The sequence below is a fragment of the Lepidochelys kempii genome, chromosome 25, assembly GCF_965140285.1.
Source record: "Lepidochelys kempii isolate rLepKem1 chromosome 25, rLepKem1.hap1, whole genome shotgun sequence".
NCBI classification, from domain to species: Eukaryota; Metazoa; Chordata; order Testudines; family Cheloniidae; genus Lepidochelys; species Lepidochelys kempii.
Genome location: NC_136404.1, coordinates 9,303,481 through 9,323,178, shown reverse-complemented (window position 1 = coordinate 9,323,178; position 19,698 = coordinate 9,303,481). Strand labels below are relative to the sequence as shown.

Genomic DNA, 19,698 nt, shown 5'->3' with positions numbered 1-19,698 from the left:
GCCCACACTGGGCTCTCCCACGGCCTGGTGGGTAGGGCGCTCCCCTGAGAGGGGGAAGAGGCTGCTTCAAAGCCTTTCTCCCGCTCCGGTGGAGGGGGGGCTGTGAACTGGGGCAGTCTCCCAGGTGAGTGCTGTACCCAGTGGGTTACAGGCGATAAGGTTGCTCTTCCTCCTCTGAGCACACTTCCTGGCTTGAGCCCTGCAGGCATGTGGGTGCATTGTTCTGGGCCTTGGGCGTCTGGTCTCCAGGCGTGGGGCTGCAGGGCTCATGCTCAGAGGCGGAAATATAGGCACTAAGGGACCTTTTACTGCAAAACTGTAGGTGCCCAGTGGGTTTAGGCACCTATGGGGGGCAGCTGAGCAGGGCTTTTGCAGAGCCCAGTGGGGGGGGGGCGATTCTGGGATTTAGGCTCTTAAAGTGGCAGTTAGGTGCATACAGCAATTTGTGACTTGCTCAAGGTACGGCTCTGCAGCTTTAGGTGCCTAAGTACCTTGAAACTCTGGGTCTATGTCCCTTTTGCAAATGGGCTCCTAAGTCAGATAGGTGCTTTTGACAATGCTGCCCACACGCACTCACCCTCTGGGGCCTGGCCCGAGACACTGCCCCTTCCCCCAGCTCGTGTCACACAGAGGGAAAAGAGCTGAAATCGTTTTGAATGACGGGTTCGGGTGGGATGCTGCTCTCAGTTGCGCCGGTGTAAATGCAGAGTAGCTCTTCAGAGCCGCTGGGCTGCGGGCAGACGCTGCCCCTTTATTTGCCGAAGAGCAGCAGCGCTTGGCTACTGATGCACGGTTGTCGAGTTTTGCAATGATGTGCCGTAGTGGGGGGGGGGTCCGCCCCGGGTACAAGATTTTTAATGTGTGTCTTCCGCACAGTCGTGACTCCACAGCACTCCTGGGTCTTAAACCCCCCGCCCACCCCCACCCCCTGACATATTAACCCTTAGGGTACCGGACGTGCTGGGAGAGAGGCGGATTAGACAGTCAGGACCCAACCCAGAGTGGGATCACTTGGGTCCCTGGCCCAAAGCTGCCTTTTGAGGTTCAGGTTCAAGTGACCCCCGAATGCTGAGTCACACAACTCAAGCCCTCCCGCTGCACCAGGCCCACGGATTGACGCCAGCTTTGCACCATACTAGAGCGCTCAGGGATGCTCTGGGGACCACGAGCTGGACGTGGCGCTCAAAGCACAATCTGTAAGTACACGTCTCCTGGGGGGTCCCAGTGAACACCCCCCACCCCCACCCCAGCTACCAGTGTCGTCAAACTCTCAGTACTCCGCTTGGCCTCGCTCCTGCCACGTGGTGTCTCGCTCTCAACCCGAACGGCTGTGTGACTCATGAGGCCAGATCCGGCCCTGGTGTAGCTCCACAGCAGTGACCGGGGCCCCGTCCCTGTCGCCATCAGATAACCACGGTGAGTGGTACCACGGTGGCCAGCGAGTGGAGGAGTCGGCCCAGCTGCGCGATGTGGCAGATCCCGGGTATTTACTGCCTTGGGAGCTCAATGCTGCCCGAATCGAATGGTGCGGCCCACAGCCCTACAACTCTGGCACGCAGAAACGGGGACGGCTCATTAAGGGACTGCCAGCAGGAGCTGGGAAAGCCAGTTAGAGAAGGAGGGCCTGTTAATAGGAAATGACTGAAAGAGACAAGAGGAGTAAGCCAGGCAGACAGGCTCATAAGCCAGATGTCAGCAGAGAAAGGAGTGACTGGATCTGTCAGGGCTCCCAGGAGAGGAGGGTGGAGAGTCAGGTTGGACCCCACGTGCTCCCCACAGCTCCAGGCAACGCGGCTTTTGGGAGACCCCCCTGGCCAGGGAGGGAGGGTATAACGTAGGGTGACCAGATGGCCCGTTTTTAAAGGGCCAGGCCCATTTGGGGGGACTTTTTCTTATATAGGCTCCTATTACCCCCCCACCCTCTGTCCCGTTTTTTCACACTTGCTGTCAGTTCACCCTAGTATAACGTGAACCCTGCAATGGTTCATTCGAGTCTCTGGCAAGCACAGAGTCCCAGCCTGCCCTCGCGTCCATTGAAGGTGTTTAGTTAGATTGTCACAGCTCCAAGCTGTCAGGTCCATTGACCCTAACAATAAATAGAGTGTAAACTACTTCGATGAGTAGCCGCCATCTGGGACAGGGCTGTCTTTTCATTCTGTGTTTGTACAGCACCTAGATATAAAATATCATAGCATATAATTAATTCTGCACCAATGTAAAATTAGGCTCATCACAATAACAACAATAATGTAAGCCAGAACCACATAGCAAATTCTCTTACACCCTCCTCCCTCCCCCATCACTCCATTACCTCCCACAAGCGCTCAGGGGAGCTTTGCCTTTTGTCCAGAAGGTTCACAAACTCCATCTCTGGTGACCTGGCCAACAAGGGATTAGCCAGTGACCACTAAACTCATATGAACGGAGGGGAAAGCATGGCCTAGTAGGTAGTGAAGGACATGGCTGACTGCTAAGTTAGGGGCCTGCCCCAGCCAGGGATTCAGCATATCCTTTGGCGCGTCATTCCAGCCTTCTGCACCTCACTTCCCCGGGCTGTAAAATGGGGCTAATAACACCTGCCTAGTGTGAGGTGTCATTACTGTGTGTAAAGCATTGTAAGATAGACAGATGGACGCTGGCAGAGAAAGGGCAAAGGATCTGGAAGTGAGGGAGGGCGAAAGACTGCAAGGGGGTTGGGGAGGATGCAGGGCAGTGCAGAGAAAAATTAAGTTGATAGAAAAATTCTAATCCCTGCAAAACGAGGACAGTTTCATCAGCTGGAGGGCGGATGGAGGAGGCTAAGGCCCGTGCATTATAATTCAGGGGTCAGAGGTCGGCAGTAATCTATAATCTACAAAGAATGAATTGTACAATCTGCAGACTTCCTAATCCAAACTCTGACAAGGACGCCTCTGATCCACGCTGTGCGAACAGCCTGTGCACCCAGGTCGTGCAGCTGCGAGAATGCTGTGTCTGGCAGGATGTCACACACACACACACACGCACACCCCTCTCGGGCAGGGCAGGGCTACATCACAATGGGAGTACTGCAGGACCACGGTGGGGCAGGAGGGCAGAGCCATTCAGTGCACCAGTTACAACTTACACACACACACACACAACATTCACTCCCTCTGTGTTAAGATAATCACAGGCCGCGTCTACACTATGGGTGCTGAGCAGCACAGATATGGAGTTGTAGCAGTGCTCCTGTCGCACCATAGTGTAGACGCTTCTTCCAGTGATGGAAGTTTTTTTTCCTCATCTCTGAGCGGTGGTAGCTAGATCAAGAGCGTCTACACCAGGGGTTCGGCCAGCATAGCTACAGCGCTCCGGAGGTGTGAATTTTGACCCCTGAGCATCGTAGCTATGTTGACCTAGCTGTTAAGTTTGGACCAGGACACAGACCCAAAAGCGTGCACCTGAAAACACTTACGTCTTCTCTACACACACAAACTGTGTCAATTTAACTGAAGGTGTGATGTTCACTCAGCGTGGGTACCCTGGTGCAACTTTGTGTGTGGACACCGTCACATGGGTTTAAACCTGGCTTGCATCAGTTTAGCTTGCCCTTCTGAAATGAACTTTGGGTAAAATTGATATAAGAACGTCCACACTCAAAGTTATACTGGTTTAACTGAATTGGCTTCACAGCAAACAATTTGTTAAACCCGTGCAACCTATGTGTAGACGAGGCCTTATTCCAAAGGGGATCTTGATAACAAGGGCTTGAAGGGTTCTGGGCCCCTGAGAATCACGACTTGGGACATACCCCATTAAGGGCCAGACTCAGTTACTTGAGTTATTCCATTAAATCAACAGTTATCCTGATGTGTACCAACTCAACGGCCAGCCCTGCCAGAGGCAGAATGGTCTGAATTAGGAATCAGTGCAGACTTGGTGGGGACAGGTGGTCCTGAGTGCTAATCCTGCCTCTGCTGGGTGACCTTTTGCAAGTCGCTTTGCCTCCCCGTGCCTCAGTTTCCCCATCTTCAAAATAGTACTGACGTTTCACAGGGGGTTGTAAGGCTTATTTAATTCATGTGTGCACAGAGCTTTGAATTCCTTAAGGGCTGAGGTTTTTTTATTTTCCCTCTAGGCCGCTTGATAGTGCGCTGAGGAGAGCATTAGAAGCCCTTGAGTGAAACGTGCAAAAGCAGAGTGAAGTGTTGTTAAAGTACAAGAGTGCACAAAGCTGCCAGTCAGCCAGGCCTGCAGCTTCACAGGACCTTGTTAGCATCTCATGTGTTCAGTCGGTTAACACTGCTTCTGTCTTTCTCTTCCAGGTGCATGGGAGAATGGTAGTGCGACCATAAGATCATGCTCTACACAATGACATGTTGGCTTCCAGTCCTGGGCCTCCATTGGATTCTTCTGAGCACAGCCCAGGTGGCGGCCTGCCCGGCTCGCTGCGAGTGCGCTCCTCAGATCAAGTCCGTGGTGTGTCATCGCAAACGCCTCAGCTCCATCCCCGAGGGGATCCCCACCGAGACCAAAATCCTGGAGCTCAGCAAGAACCGGATCCGCTGCCTGAACCCGGGGGACCTGTCCCCTTACCCTTTGCTGGAGGAACTCGATTTAAGCGAGAACATCATCGTCAGTGTGGAGCCTGGGGCCTTCAGCAACCTGTTTAACCTTCAGATCTTGCGGCTCCGAGGCAACCAGCTCAAGCTGATCCCTTCTGGAGTCTTCACCAAGCTGACCAATCTCACCCTCCTGGACATCAGCGAGAACAAAATAGTCATCCTGCTGGACTACATGTTCCAGGACCTGAGGAACCTGAAGAACCTGGAGGTAGGAGACAACGACTTGGTGTACATCTCCCAAAGGGCTTTCTCTGGCCTCCTAGGCCTGGAGCAGCTGACCATAGAGAAATGCAACCTGACGGCCATCTCAGCCGAATCCCTCTCCTACCTCCAAAACCTGGAGGTCCTGCGGCTCCGACACCTCAGCATCTCCACGGTGGAAGATGGGAACTTCAAGAAGCTCTGCAATCTCCTGCAGCTGGAGATCGACAACTGGCCGCTGCTGGAGGACATCTCGCCCACCAGTTTCCAGGGCCTGAACCTCACCTCGCTCTCCATCACCTACACCAACATCACGGCAGTGCCCACGGCCGCCTTGAAGAACCTGGTGTACCTCATGTACCTGAACTTGTCTTATAACCCCATCAGCACTGTGCCCAAGGGCTCCTTCAAGGACCTCATCAGGCTGCGAGAGCTCCACATGGTGGGGGCCTTCTTGGTCTCCGTGGAGCCTCAAGCGTTCTCTGGTTTGAGGCAAATCCGCCTCCTCAACCTCTCCAACAATTTCCTTTCCACCCTGGAGGAGAGCACCTTCCATTCAGTGAACACGCTGGAGACGCTGCGCGTGGACAGGAACCCGCTGGCCTGTGACTGCCGCCTCCTCTGGATCCTACAGCGCCGCAAGACGCTCAACTTCGACGGGCAGCAGCCCATGTGCTCCTCACCCCCTGAGATCCAGGGCAACGCCCTGCGTGACTTCCCAGACTCCATACTCTTTGAGTACTTCATTTGCCAAAAGCCCAAAATCAGGGACCGAAAGTTGCAGCACATAACAGCCCGTGAAGGGCAGTCTGTCTCCTTCCTCTGCCGTGCAGACGGAGAGCCCCTTCCTGCCATCGTCTGGGTCTCCCCTCAGCACAGGATGATCACCACCAAGAGCACTGGACGAGCCACCGTCCTGCCCGGGGGCACGTTGCAAATCCGCTTTGCCCAGGTCCAAGACAGTGGCACCTACATTTGCATCGCTAGCAATGCCGGAGGCAATGACACCTACTTTGCCACCTTGACGGTCAAGGGGCATCCCGTGGACGGCTCCCTTTATGCAAACCGGACCTTGTACCTCAGCGAGTTCAACGACACCTTCCACAACAACACGCAAGTCTTCTTAAAGTTTACATTGGACCTCAAGACCATCCTGGTCTCCACGGCCATGGGCTGCATCACCTTCCTTGGGGTCGTGCTCTTCTGCTTCCTGCTCCTCTTTGTGTGGAGCCGGGGGCGGGGACAGCACAAAAACAACTTCACCGTGGAATACTCCTTCCGCAAAGTGGATGGCCCCACCACCACCGCCGGGCAGGGCAGTGCCAGGAAGTTCAACATGAAGATGATCTGAGCGGCCCAAGGAGGAGGGTGGTTGCTAGTCCACTGCCTGCCGCCAAATGGGGCCCTCCAAGAGCCCGGCAGGGGGTAGGAGCATCCTTCCTTTGTTTTCCAAGTGACCACTTCGTCTGGTCATGTGGCTTCACTCCTCCGAGGATCGAGGCAGTAAAACTCGCGGAGGAACCTGGCTGGGACATTGGCTCGGTTCGACCACAAGGGCTTGGAGGTGACTGGGAGGAGCGAGCGGTTTTCCTCGTTGGCCTTGAACTGAGCAGAAGCATCACTGGAAACGGCCCCAGGGGCCTCCCAGCGGCTTATTCCCATTTCTGAGCACACCCCACCTTCTTTGAACAGTGAGATCCCCCCACCCACCCAGGTCCCAGAGGGCAAGAGCGGGCCAAGGAGGCATGCACAGCCCTTGTGGGTCAGGGCCTCGCGATGTAGCTAACATTCTTTTGTATCAACTATGCATTTTTCAGACCTTGAGCAAGCAGTGTCTGGGCCCGGAAAACCTGCTTCCTTTTTTAAGAGACCATCTGGAACCTTTTCTCGGTTGTTGTTTATGGTTCGTTTTTAATTTGTTGGGTTTTTTTTTTTAAATGAATTTCCAACAGACGTCTTCCTGGGCGACAAAGGACTCCGGCAGAGCAGCTCCCGGCTGCCCTGGCATGCGCTCCAACCAGCCTGGGCGGCTCGATCCAACACAGGGGAGGTGCTGTGCTCAGAGGAGTTCCTCTCGGCATTCGGAAGAAGGGGCGGCAAACCCCGGCGCCTGGGGAGGGAATCCCCCTGCACAAGCAATAATAACCCAACCCGACAGTCCCTTCCAGACATACGGGTCTGTGCAGGCATGAATGCCACCCCATTGGCGCTGAGCGGTATTTCCCCAAAGCACACTGGCATTTGAAGCCAGCGAGCAGGCTGCTGGTTGTGGTGGCAGCAGAAACGGGAAGCGCAGCCCCTGTGAGTAATGGTCAGGCCTCGGCAGGCTCAGGGCCGAGCTAGCTGGCCCGCTCGCAGAGGAAATCACCACGGTAAAAAAAATGACACTGTCTCGACTGCGTCTCTCGCTGCTGCTGGCCTCTCCGCTCTGTTCTGTCCCTGCCCCTCCCTCTGGCTCCACCTCCACTCCATCCTTTCTCTCGAGGCCCCGCCCCTTCCCCGCCCCCTCCCTGAGGCCCCACCCTCATTCCGGCTCTTCCTGCCCACGCTCCACCCCCTCCCCGAGGCCCCTGCCAGCCTGCCGCTCTCCGCCCTCCCCCAAGTCCCTCCCCAAGCCACCAAACAGCTGTTTGGTGGCGGCCACACGGCAGAACAGCTCTTCGGCAGCAGCGCCGTCCCAGAGCTGTGGCTGGTGGGTGTTGAGCATCCATTATTTTCCCCATGGGTGCTCCAGTTCCGGAGTACCCACAGAGTCGGCGCCTACATGGGGAGAATCCCCCATCCCTGTTCTCGGTGGAGCTGCTCCCAGAGGACAGCAGGGTGGAGCTGGGCACACAGTGGGGAGGGATGATGAGGAGCTGCTCTGGCTCCCCTGTGGGAATGGAGGATACTCAGCCCCTGATCCTGTTGGGGGTAAAGAGGCCCTGTCACCCATCCTGGATGAAAGGGGAATGTTTTGTCTGGCCGTGCATCTAACTGCCCAGCTGATGAGTAGTTACCCAGTGTGCCTCGATTGCCATGGCACCTGTGTGTGCAAATTAGGTGTGCGCTTGTGCTTGCACTAATGGGCATGCAGAAATGCACGGGCAGTTTGGAGACCCTGACTCTCTGAGAGGGCACCCCCAAATCAAAAGAGGCAGCCACCAGTGTAAAAAGAGAAGTCCTGACCTGTGGAGCGAGAGAGTGAACCAGACTCATTGAAACAGAGAGTCAGACCCAGGCCGCAAGAGAGAGCACCTGAGCTATGCAATCAGAGCCAGATCCAAAGCCTGAGCCATGTAAAGAAAGGGTCACCCCAAAAACCAGCTGGTCTTTTCTCGAAGCAATCTCCATTTAACCCACAAGCTGGTCTGGTCCTTTGGCTTGCAAGGTCTGCCAGGTCTTCAGAGACCAGCCAGGCAGTGGCAAAAACCATACCAGATGCTCCCGTGCCTGTAGGGCTGTAACAAGGCTGGAAAATAAACAGCTATTTAAACAATAGCATAACAAAGGCACGCTCCCACCCCTCCAACCCGCAGAGAAACACAGGCAGAACCGTTAAGCACAGCAAACGCCACTGCGGCGTTAGCCTCCTCAATTAACCCTTCCACCCGCGGCCACCGAGGGGCCGAAGGTCCCAGCCATGTGAGCGCGCCTGGCCCAGACGCGGATAATAATTCTTCTTGCTGCTCCATTTGTGCCACGGCATTTTCTGTTCACAACTTTGAGTTGAAGGGAAAACAGGGATCATGTCAGACAAAGCGGGTCCATATAGCAGGAGATTTTTTTTTTTAAAGGAACCCCAGGGAGGGGGCAGGGCGGCAAGTGACTATCCCAGGTGGGCATGAACTGGATTCGGGATTTGCCCAGGATCTGTGGGTGTTTCACAGCTTTCCCTCTCCAGCCCCACAGAGCAATGCTAACAAGTCACATTGCTGCACCTCTTCCCCGCTGAAGGCCATGTTTAGAGGGACGGCATTTCTTTACAGTGCAGCCGGCTCATCAAGCCCGTTTCACCGGGAAGGTGCCGCTTCTGTTTTATTATCCTCCCGGCCCCTGGCTGTTATGACGCAGAGCTGGCTGGATATCAGTCTCTGACCACGTTACTCAGCCCGTAATGTACCCAGCAAAATCGTTCTCCTGGATGGTTCTACTATTAAAGTCATTTGGGAGGGACCCCAGGGCAAGCCATGGCCCCATTCTTTGCCCCATTTTACTCATATGTAATCATCCGTGCTTGTTAATGCTAATTCGGCACCCTCAATGTGTAGGTCCCTTACAGAGCAGCTCGTAGGGGTGCTGTGTGCACCTTAATTCAGGATTTAGTGGGTGCAAAGCACTTTGAGCTCCATGGAGGAAAGGCCCAAAATAAGAGCATTATAACATAATATACTGGTTAGTGTGTGCGCATGCACAGCACTGTCCTCTACTGGATGGAATGGGAACTGCTCCACTGAGTGTCATAGGCCCTATACTGCTAATGGAGATTTGCATTTAGCTTGAGTGGCAGGAGTCTGTGCTTCCGAAGCAGAAGCAGCTGGGGTCTAGCTCCGCTGCGGTCTGAAGTCTTAAGTAGAGCTGTGCAAATAATGGGTTGGTTTTTTTGGTTCACTGGCAGTTCTGAATGGTGGGGAGGTAGAGGGGGGCGGAATTAATTTCAAATCAAATCAAAAACAGATTTTTTTAAAAAACGTTACCAAATCAAAATAGCAAAAACCATGGTTTGGGTCGAAACAAAACATTTCATTTCGACTGTGTGAGGGGTTTGGGGTGTTTTTTTTACAATCCCTTTTAAGGCAGTTTTCAAACAAAACATCATTTTGAACTGCAGAAGTTGAAACCTTTTGACTTTCGCTGAATTTTTTTCCCAACACAATCTAACTATGCGCTTTGGTGTTGCCAAATCTGCAATTTTTTTCCCCCACCGAAAAAACAAAACAAAAACGTTTTGGCTGAAAAGTTTCACCCAATGCTACCCTTAAGTAGCCACAACGTGCAGCATCAGGAGACGTATTTATCAGCTCCGACGGTTTTATCCCACATTGGACGTCCCAGGCCTCCTCGATCTGTGATATCATTTTCCCCACAGACAGAAAATCTTCACTTCACATGGGGAACGAGCAGGAGGCAAAGGTCTTGAATGCATGCAAAGAAAGTGTCCTCACTAATGAGGAACAAGGGGAGCGGGAGGGGGACTATATAGCTGATGGGCCTGATCCTGCTGCTTTGAAGTCAACAGCACCAGAGGCATCAGAGGAAGCAGGACTGGGCCCAGAATCCCATGCTGGCATGAGTCATCTGTGCAATATTTTTCAGTTTCACTTTGCAGAGTTCCTGCAGATTTTGTCTTTGATTCCCATCCAGAGAGGAGCCACCAGGCAGCTCAGCGAATGGTTGCTCCCCTGCTCACTGTGGGTAGAGGGGGTGAAGGACTGGAGCCCATCTCTTCCTTTGTTTTTAAATCATGTCATTTCCCCTTAGTTTTTGAAAAAAATGGAAAAATAAAAAGGTCAAATCTTTCAGAGCAAATTTGCAAACCCGGCTACTCCCCATCAGCATAGCCCCGGTTCTCTAACCCCCGAGCCAGAGGCTGTGCATTGCACTGGGGAATCTCAGCTCCCTCTGCTGCACTCCAACTCATCTGGCCCACAATATGTGCCTTGCAGTGTGCAGACTGGCACAATCATTTTCACTAGCATGGGCCCGTGCAAACCATTCCTAAGGGCAGCAGGAGTAACCGTGAACAGGACTGGGGATCAGGCACCCTGGGTTGTTGCTGGGTAACTTTGGTGAATCTATGTCCGCTGTGTGTGTGTGTGTGTCCCAGGGATCTTGACACCACTCCAGGGTATCTGGGACAAGCAGAACCGCTTGCATGTTTTGGGCTGAATTTTATAATGGCTGTTGGAGAAAACCAAAGATCATGAATCCTCTGTGCCTCACAGGCACAAGAACAGGACAACAGGTCTCCTCGAGTTGTTGCCTCCATCCAAGAGCTGAAGTGCGGAGTGGTGTTATTATTACGTTCAGCCCCATGAATGGCTCCCGGGGGAGGTGTTAACATAGCCCATGATAAATTGTAGGCATGAATATACATGCAGATTAACATGCGTGCTTGGCATACAGATACCAGCCTCTGCACGAGCACCTGCTCCCATCCCCGCTGCTCTGCACCAAGGACCTCAAGAGACGCTATCCTCCCCCCGCCCACCCTCCACCATCTCCTCCCCCGCCTCCTCCCCCGCCTCTGGCACCATCACGGACTTTCTCTGCGAACGTTCACACGGGAGATGTTAGTTTCTTGGCTCCCCTGGTGGATTAAAACAGGTCTCAGATGCTGAGACGCCCCCAGGAAGGAGACTGGGAGGCCTGACACCCTCTCCCCTGGGGCAGGTGGGTGGCTTTTTGCCCCCGCCCCCCTCCTTTATTTTCACAGGTTTTTTCCTCTCCACTTTCTCTTAAGCCCTTATGTGTTTTCTCCCCCTCCCTTTGCTCTTGATGCTGCGTCCCCTGCGCCATGACACACCTGCCGGGCAGCAGCTACCCCAGCTGCAAGGCCTGGGAATGGGAAGACGGCCCTCCTGACTGACTCAGACCCTCCAGCCCAGGCACGTTGGCCGAGGGGTTGGTGCACCGGGAGTAGGTCAGGGCAGGCAGCAGACCCCAGCACTGTGTGCCCAAGGGCACCAGGACCCTGCCCAGATGTTATTTTGTGAATGTGTTTTAGGCACAAGGGGTTTGACAATTTAATCCTAAAAGGCACAAGGCCAAATTCCTTCCTGGATGAAATCCACTGGCCTGGGTGAAGTTACAGCCGGGATGAGTCTGCCCGTTCACGTAGCCCACACGGAGGATGTTATGGAACCCGAAAGGGTCACAGCAGCAATTCAGGTTGAGCCAGAGAATCAAATGGCCTGACTGGTTCATCGGAGACACTGAGATCAGAGATGGACAAGACCTAGGTCATCTAGTCTATCTCCTGCACCCTGTGGGCTTTAGGGCCTCTGCTCCAGAGCTTTGGCCAGCCCCGGGTCAAATGACTCACACAATGTGGCTTCTGACCCCTGCCTGGGGAGCCTGTGTGTTCCCCATTGCTCACCCTGTGTCCCGTTCCCCCCGGCCTCTCCCAGTGCGAGGAAGCTCAGGAAGGGGAACCAGCCCTGAGGAGCGCCCACAAGCAGCTGGAAAGGCAGGCATCACTAGGACCCAGAAAGAGAGGGCAATATGGGGGATTGCCCCGCGATCCGGCAGCTGCTCTCTGGGACCATGTCCTTCCTCAGGGCCTGCAGTCCTCGGAGACTGGGCCATCAGCATCAGAGCCTCCCAAAGGTGAGCGGGATCCACCTTCAGGCCGTCCCGAATGACTTACCCTGTTAGAAAGTAAACATTCCACCTCTGTACGTGACGCTTTGTCATCGTCCCTCTCTGGGGCTTGCCCTGGCACCAGGGGCGAGCCCACGTCTCTGCTGAGTCCATATGGCCTGCAGCCAGTTAGCACACAGGCGACCCGCAGAGCTTGGGTGGGGGGGTCTTTCTTCAGCTGCCAGCACAGTGACATGGAACTGGTCAGGCCAGGCTCTGTCTGCCAGGCTCCACAGACAGACATAGGCACCATTGGGGTCTAGCCCTGACTCTGAGCCCGCCCCACCATGCCTTGGCACAGCTGGGCTCACATGGGTGCCAGGCCTCACCCTGCGAACGAGTGCGGCCCTACATGTTGAAACAGACCCTTTAGTTCAAACCAGGTCAGGGGGATCATCCCCAACAGAAGCCCCCACCCTCCATGTAGCCGCATCACCCCCTACTCAGCCACTGCCGGCAGGCACCAGGGATGCCGGGGCGCCCCTGTTTGTGAGGCTCCGTGGCCCTGCCTGGATTGAGAAGCCAGAAGCGTGGGGCAGGGAGGGAATTCAGTCCCAGATGGGACTGGGGCTGGGTAACCAGGGCGGAGGCCGTGACTGAATGGCAGAAGACATGAAGGAGATGGACGGGCTATGCACGAGCCCCTCGACCAATTCCCCCTGGCCACGCCACCTCTTCACACACGCAGCCCCAACGGCCTAACCAAAGGCAGCAGCGCCCAGAGACCAACCTGCCCATGTCACAGGGACAAGCAGAAGAGCGGGGCTGACCCCGCACCCACACTGAATTGGGGGGCAGCACCCAAACATTGTGGCTTGAGTCCCTCTCTGCAAGGGTCTAATGAGCACGCCCCATCCAAACAGCCGCAAGCTGTGACATTCAGATCCTACCCCAGAGCTGCCCGCCTGGCCTCTGATGTCAACGCGGCTCTCTTTCCTTTGCCCCGATTCATTCATCCACTGCTGAAAATGCCAACATGTCTGCCCTCGGACTGCCAGCAGCTGGGAGCCACCTGCAAGCTTTTCCTCCCCACCAATGCCACCGCTGATCCCTCCTCCAGCCCCCAGCCCACCCCCAGAGAGCTATGCATGCCACGTTGTGTCAGGAGTCCAAGTGGTGTCGACCACGCAGTTAGCAAGGCCATGGTCAGTGTCCGGGGTTTTTTTTTGGGGGGGGGGGGCGGTGAAAACTTAAGAGCTGGGAAGCCCCGGATGGTTCCTATGGAAAGCCTTGTCCGCACAGAACATGTCCGGTTTCCTATGTAACAAGCATGTGAAATATACCTGAGAAAAGCAACGCGCCTCCCGTGTCATTTTTCTTCCTCCCCCTCTGCGGAGCGACGTAGGAGAAAAGGCAGAATCGGTGACTGACGGCCTGGAAAGAGGAGAAGTGGGGCGTAGCCACAACCGGCCAGGTGCTCCCAAATCAGGGTCTGAAATCTGCACTGTCACACCAGCGTGAATCTGAGTCTGGGCCTCTCTCGCTCTGGCTATCAGGAGTCGTTCCCGTGCACGCCATGGACTTGCTCCAGTCTAAAGCTGGGGTAAGTGAGACGAATGGGTACGTCTACATGTCACACTAAGCTCAAGCTCTGACTCAGGTTTGAGACGGAGCCCCTTTTCTGGCTCTCAGGACCCAGGACCTAAGACCCTGCTAGAGGTGTGGGTCGGAGCCCAAGTCCCGCTCTGACTTGGGTCCAAGCCCTGTCACTTTGCGGTGTGGATGCAGGTCAAGTTGCAGTCCCAAGTCAGAAGGGCTGGGTAGTACAATATGGACCTGTTAGCACGGGTGGTAGACCCGGGTCCAGCAATTGTAAGCCCCGGTTCACAATGCAGTGTGAGCTTGGAAAGACTGAGTCCACAAGCCCAGGTTCCACAGAGCTGGGCTTAGAGTGCAGTGTAGACATACTCTGACTCCAATGGAGTGACTCCAGATTGACACCGCCCTGGCTGACAGCAGGACCTGCACCCCCGACAGAGCCATTAGGGCCCAGATCCCCAAAGGTACTGAGGCATCTAACGCCCACTGATCTCAATGGACTAGGGCACCTCAACACCTTGGAGGACCTGGGCCTAACACCCTAACTTTGGTGATTGGCACACAGCCAAGCATTTCTCCGTTGGGTCACACGCATTTGTAATGAGTCTGGGGAAAGGGATTGCTCTGCATTGGCTCTCCCCAGAACCAGGAGATGGTCTCAGGGAGTGCCTCACAGATGGACATCTGCATTGCAAGCAGCACCCCACAGGGCAGGCTAAGGATTCAGAGGGAAGTGGAGACAGTTGTCTCTGCACCTCGTGTGATCCAGATCATCCCGTCTGAACTGCCAGGCCTAGTATCCAATTATTCAGCTGCTGCAGTGTCAGCTGCTAAACAAGAGACAGCCCAAACTCTCTTGGTTATTATTATGTGCGCTGCGGTAGCATCCAGGAGCCCCAGGAGCCCACTGTGCTAGGCGCTGTACAAACAGACGAAGATGGTCCCTGCCCCAGACAGATTCCAATCTCAGTAAATCTCTTGATTTAAATCCATCGCTAGCTGGAAACAAACAAATAATGAAGCATGAGAACTTCATTATTCAGGTTGGCATGAGTACTTCTTTTTGGGTGGGACACAGAGCTTAAGAAAGAGTTAACAGGCCCACTTTATATTAACATGGCACCTACAGAGAGTTTGCTAAGATTCCGGGTGGATTAATAAATTGCTATCAATTATGAAGTAATTATGCATGTCGGGTTTTTTAAATACTTAATAGATGATGCTAAAACAACCTGTGGAGGGTCACTGATGCAGCACCTGCCCCGTGGCCCTCTCACAGCACTGAACAAAGGCGGGTCAGTGTCATGATCACTGCTTGACAAATGGGGACACTGAGGCACAGAAAGGCAAAGTGACTTGACCAAAGTCACACAGCAAGTTACTGGCACGGAAGAGAAACCAAAAGTCCAATTGCCCAGCCCTAGTGCCCTAGTGTTTTCATCACTAGATGGCCTTGTCTCTGCTACATATATACCTGGACACCTGGTCAGTTATCCAACCACATTCAGTCACGGCCCCATCCCTGGTTCCCCAGTCCCCCCACCCAGCCGTTTGCACAAGGAACTCAAGAAGTGCAGGGGCAGCAGCAGTTATTACCTGGTGGAAAGTCAATTACTGACCCTGCCAAGGAACAGCTTGGAGGTCGCCTGGAGAGCCCTGAGCCAAATGGGGACTTATTTAAAGGGCTCTTGGGTTACCAGGTGCTTTGCACCAGTCGCCCACCCCAGTCCTCGTGAATGAGGAACAATGCGGCGACAAATAATCGTGAACTGGACTTGATGCTTCCGTTGGCTTCAGCACTATGACATAGCTCGCTGCCCCCCCCCACCCCAGCAGCCCACAGGTCAAATTGGGAACACAGGCAAGATCAGAGCCAGCATGAAGGAGAATTGGGCGGGGGGAGGATGAAGTTTGTGGGGGGGGGAACGTGATCAACAACTCACTTGACAGGAGAGGTGGGTCTGATGCTTTGCAGGGGGGCTAGTGAGGCAGGGGTGGGGGGACTCATAGAGTCCTTTGTGTTCTGGTTAAGGAGCGACTGCACCCTTTCAGAACATGCATGCTCTACTTCTGATGCCTCTGCAACTACCTGTCACTGAGTGGCAGCAGTCCCGGATTGGGGCGCTCGAACCAGACCTTGGGCTGTGTTAGAAGGCCCAGCAATGTGGGGATGTTCATGGGTGAGTGAACTGAGAGCTTCAGCAGATCCATACACCAGAGCGGTCTTGGCCAGTTGGGCGTAATCAGGATGACTCAAGCTCTGTGTCGGCGGATCTTCGGTTGTGGTATCAATGGGATGAGAGGGAAGGTTTACCCCAGAGGATCCTTCCATGACATTGGTAGGGTATCTTGCTTCAAGCCCTTGCCCAGAGCTGCTCTGGTGTTGTACCAAGGAAGTTTTGAGGTGTAAAGATCCAAAGCTTGTGTTCCCCGTTGGACGAAGATATTGTCAAGAACTGAACTGTGAATCTCCCATTTGTGGAAAAACGTCCACTCAGGCTCTCTGCTAGGGAGTTTTGCAGCCTTGGTAAATATGCTTCTGATGGGGTTATGCATGGCTGATGCAGCAGTTCCAGAGGGCGACTGCATCCATGCACAGAGGGAGAGATCTCACTTCCCACTGCTTGTTTGTATAAAATGTTGTTCTTATGATGTCCAACATTATTTGGATATGTCTGGATTGGACGAGCACGGTGAAGGCGATGCAGGCTCACTGAACCACCTGGAGTTCTAGTAAATTGATATGCATTCGGGACTCCCGCAGGATCCAGACACTTCGTGCTCTATGATCTCCCATGTGAGCACCCCAACCCAAAAGGGAGGTGTCAGTAACGACAGCTGCCGCAGGAGTCAGTGTGAGGAAAGGGATCCCCCACAAACATTTTACAGTTTTGTCCGCCAGACCAGAGAGTCTCAAACTGTGGGCGGACTTGTAATCTTACTGTTAATGTTCCCTTCTCTGTTGAGTACACGTAGAGAAGCTAGGCTTGTAGGCAGCGAAGATGAAGCCTGGCTAATGGCGTCATGTGTGTGTGTGAGGGCATGTCGCAAGGAGGGAAGTTCTGACTGACGTCTTGGCTTTGATGTGTGAGAGCACTCATGGCCTCAAACCGCTCGAGAGGTGGATATGTCATAAATATAAAGGGAAGGGTAAACCCCTTTAAAATCCCTCCTGGCCAGAGGAAAAATCCTCTCACCTGTAAAGGGTTAAGAAGCTAAAGGTAACCTCGCTGGCACCTGACCAAAATGACCAATGAGGAGACAAGATACTTTCAAAAGCTGGGAGGAGGGAGAAAAACAAAGGGTCTGTGTCTGTCTGTATGATGCTTTTGCCGGGGACAGAACAGGAATGGAGTCTTAGAACTTAGTAAGTAATCTAGCTAGGTATGTGTTAGATTATGATTTCTTTAAATGGCTGAGAAAATAGCTGTGCTGAATAGAATGAATATTCCTGTCTGTGTGTCTTTTTTGTAACTTAAGGTTTTGCCTAGAGGGATTCTTTATGTTTTGAATCTAATTACCCTGTAAAGTATTCACCATCCTGATTTTACAGAGGTGATTCTTTTTTTACTTCTATTAAAAGTCTTCTTGTAAGGAAACTGAATGCTTTTTCATTGTTCTAAGATCCAAGGGTTTGGGTCTGTGGTCACCTATGCAAATTGGTGAGGATTTTTACCAAACCTTCCCCAGGAAGTGAGTGGCAAGGGTTGGGAGGATTTGGGGTGGGGGGGAAGACGTGTCCAAACTACGTTTTCTCAGGAACCCAGATAAAGTTTGGTGGTGGCAGTGGAAGTCCAAGGGTAAAATAGTTTGTACCTTGAGGAAGTTTTAACCTAAGCTGGTAAAAGTAAGCTTAGGAGGTTTTCATGCAGGTCCCCACATCTGTACCCTAGAGTTCAGAGTGGGGAAGGAACCTTGACATATGCTCTTGCTGTGATCAGGTCCAACATCGCCCCTGTAAAATGTATGACCGTCGTGGAGTCAGTGTGGATTTTTCATGATTGATGCAGACAGGCAGCAAAAGCAGAAGGTTGAGCAGAACACTGGTTATCTGCTGGACTTCCTTGCAGGAACTGCCCATCAGAAGCCTGTCGCCAAGATAAGGGAAGACTGTAAACCCCTCTGTTCTCATCCAAGCTGCCACTACTGAAAAAACCTTTGTAAAGACCCTGGGTGCTGTGGCCAGACCAAAGGGGAGGACTCTAAACTGGTAATGGTCTTGATCAAAGCAGAACCTGAGGAACCTCTTGTGGGCTGGGTGGATGTCTATGTGAAAATTTGTCTTTCCTACCAAGAGCCACAAACCATGTGCCCTCCTTTAATGAGGGAATTATCAAGGAAATCATGCGAAATTTTAGCTTTCCCATGACTCTGTTCAGCGGCCTCAGATCAAGAATTGGTGTCTGTCCCCCATTCTTCTTGGGGTTCAGGAAGTAAAGGGAATAAAATCCCTTCCCTTGACATTGAGGTGGAACCCTTTCTGTGTCTCCAGTGAGAAGGGAGTTCACCTCTGGTAGTAGAATCTCCTTGTGAGAGTGGCTCCTGAAAAGGCACCGGGAAGGAGGCTTGTGGGTAGGAGGTCCCAGAAACTCAATCAGATAGCTGCCATGAATAATCTCCAATACCCATGTGCCTGTACTTAGAACCCTCCCATTTTTGGCAAACTGGGTAAGACAGCAATGGCCGAGGGGGGCTGCTTTGCAGAGGAGGGGGATGAAGCAGCACTAATAAGGGGACATGAGTTTTGACAGTCCCATCCAAAGAAACTCTTAGTTTGGGGGTTAGAGTACGATGTGGCGATGGATGTTGCAGAGGCTGGGTTCCTGGCTCTATAAATCTTCTGTCTCTTGCATGGTGGCTCCCGAGGATGTTGGTGGTAAATGGTTGAGGAGGCAGTCTTGCCCTATACCCCGGTCTATGGTGTTTTCTCTTAGGGCAGGGGTATAAATGCCCAGGATGTGAAGCGTTGTCCTCCAGCGTTTAAGGGAGTGGAGAGACTCATCCTTCTTCTTGTGGAATAGGTTACTAGTATCGAAGGTCAGATCTTGGATGGTAAAGAAACCTGGAGATTGTAACCACAAGTCTCTCTTCATGACTGTGGCCGTGGCCATCCCCCTAGATGCAGTATCTGTTGCGTCCACCGCAGCTTGGAGGGAAGGTCTGGCCACCAATATGCCCTCATCCGCTGAGGCCTGGAAGCAGGCCCTGTCCTCCTCAGGAAGCTTGTCCTTAAAATTCCAAAAACATATTATAATTAGTAACATCCTATTTGGCCAAGAGGGCCTGATCATTTGAGATCCTGAACTGGAGGGAGGTGGAAGAGACCTTTCTCCCCATAGGATCAGGTTGCTGGGGTCCCTTATCAGAGGGCGTAGCCTTTAGGTGCTGTTGCTTGAACCACTCTGTAGCTACCCACACCACCAAAGAGTTAGGTGGTGGGTGAGAGAACAAAAACTCTCCCTCCTGGGGCAGAACAAAGTAGCGCTTCTCGGTCCTCTTAGGGTGAGAGCACAAGAAACAGGAAGGTGCCAAACCATCTTTGCCAGGTCTGTGATGGCCTCATTAATGGGGACGGGCCACTTGATGGGGACCAAAAGGCTGCAGAATGTCTAGGAAGTTGGGCCGAGATTCCTGGACTTCCTCAAGCTGAATCTGCAGCACTGCGGCCACCCTGCGCATGAGCTCTTGGTATTGTTTGAAGTCATCTGGCGGAAACAAGGAAGACAGAGTAACCACCTCATCCAGTGAGGACAATGAGATTGCTCCCAGAACGAGCAGAACCGGCTCACCTTCCTCTTCTGAATATTCCAACTGGGCTGGTTGTGGGGGTCCATGTGATGGCAAATAGAGACACCTGGGATCGGTGCTGGAGTCTTACTAGGGCTCCCATGATCCCCAATGTTGCTGGCAGAGGAACCCTATGGCATAGATGTCTCTTGGACAACTGTACCCGGTTGGAGGCCAAAACCCTGATCCTCTGAGGCGCCTGTCTCGTGCCACCTCTGCCCGATACTGCAGAGATGCCTCAGGG

The 19,698-nt window shown here is 53.3% G+C and overlaps 1 protein-coding gene across 4 annotated transcripts in view; it reads left to right on the top strand.

The window, feature by feature from the left end:
- Nucleotides 1-15,565, top strand: part of LINGO3 (leucine rich repeat and Ig domain containing 3) — a 109,523-nt gene extending 93,958 nt beyond the window's left edge. For all 4 annotated transcript variants that reach the window (XM_073324103.2, XM_073324102.2, XM_073324104.2 and 1 more), the window contains one exon: nucleotides 4,287-15,565. In XM_073324103.2, coding sequence (XP_073180204.1) covers nucleotides 4,321-6,138 — 1,818 coding nt within the window. In that variant the 5' untranslated portion in view covers nucleotides 4,287-4,320 and the 3' untranslated portion in view covers nucleotides 6,139-15,565. The remainder of the gene's footprint in view (nucleotides 1-4,286) is intronic.
- The last annotated feature ends 4,133 nt before the right edge of the window (nucleotides 15,566-19,698 follow it).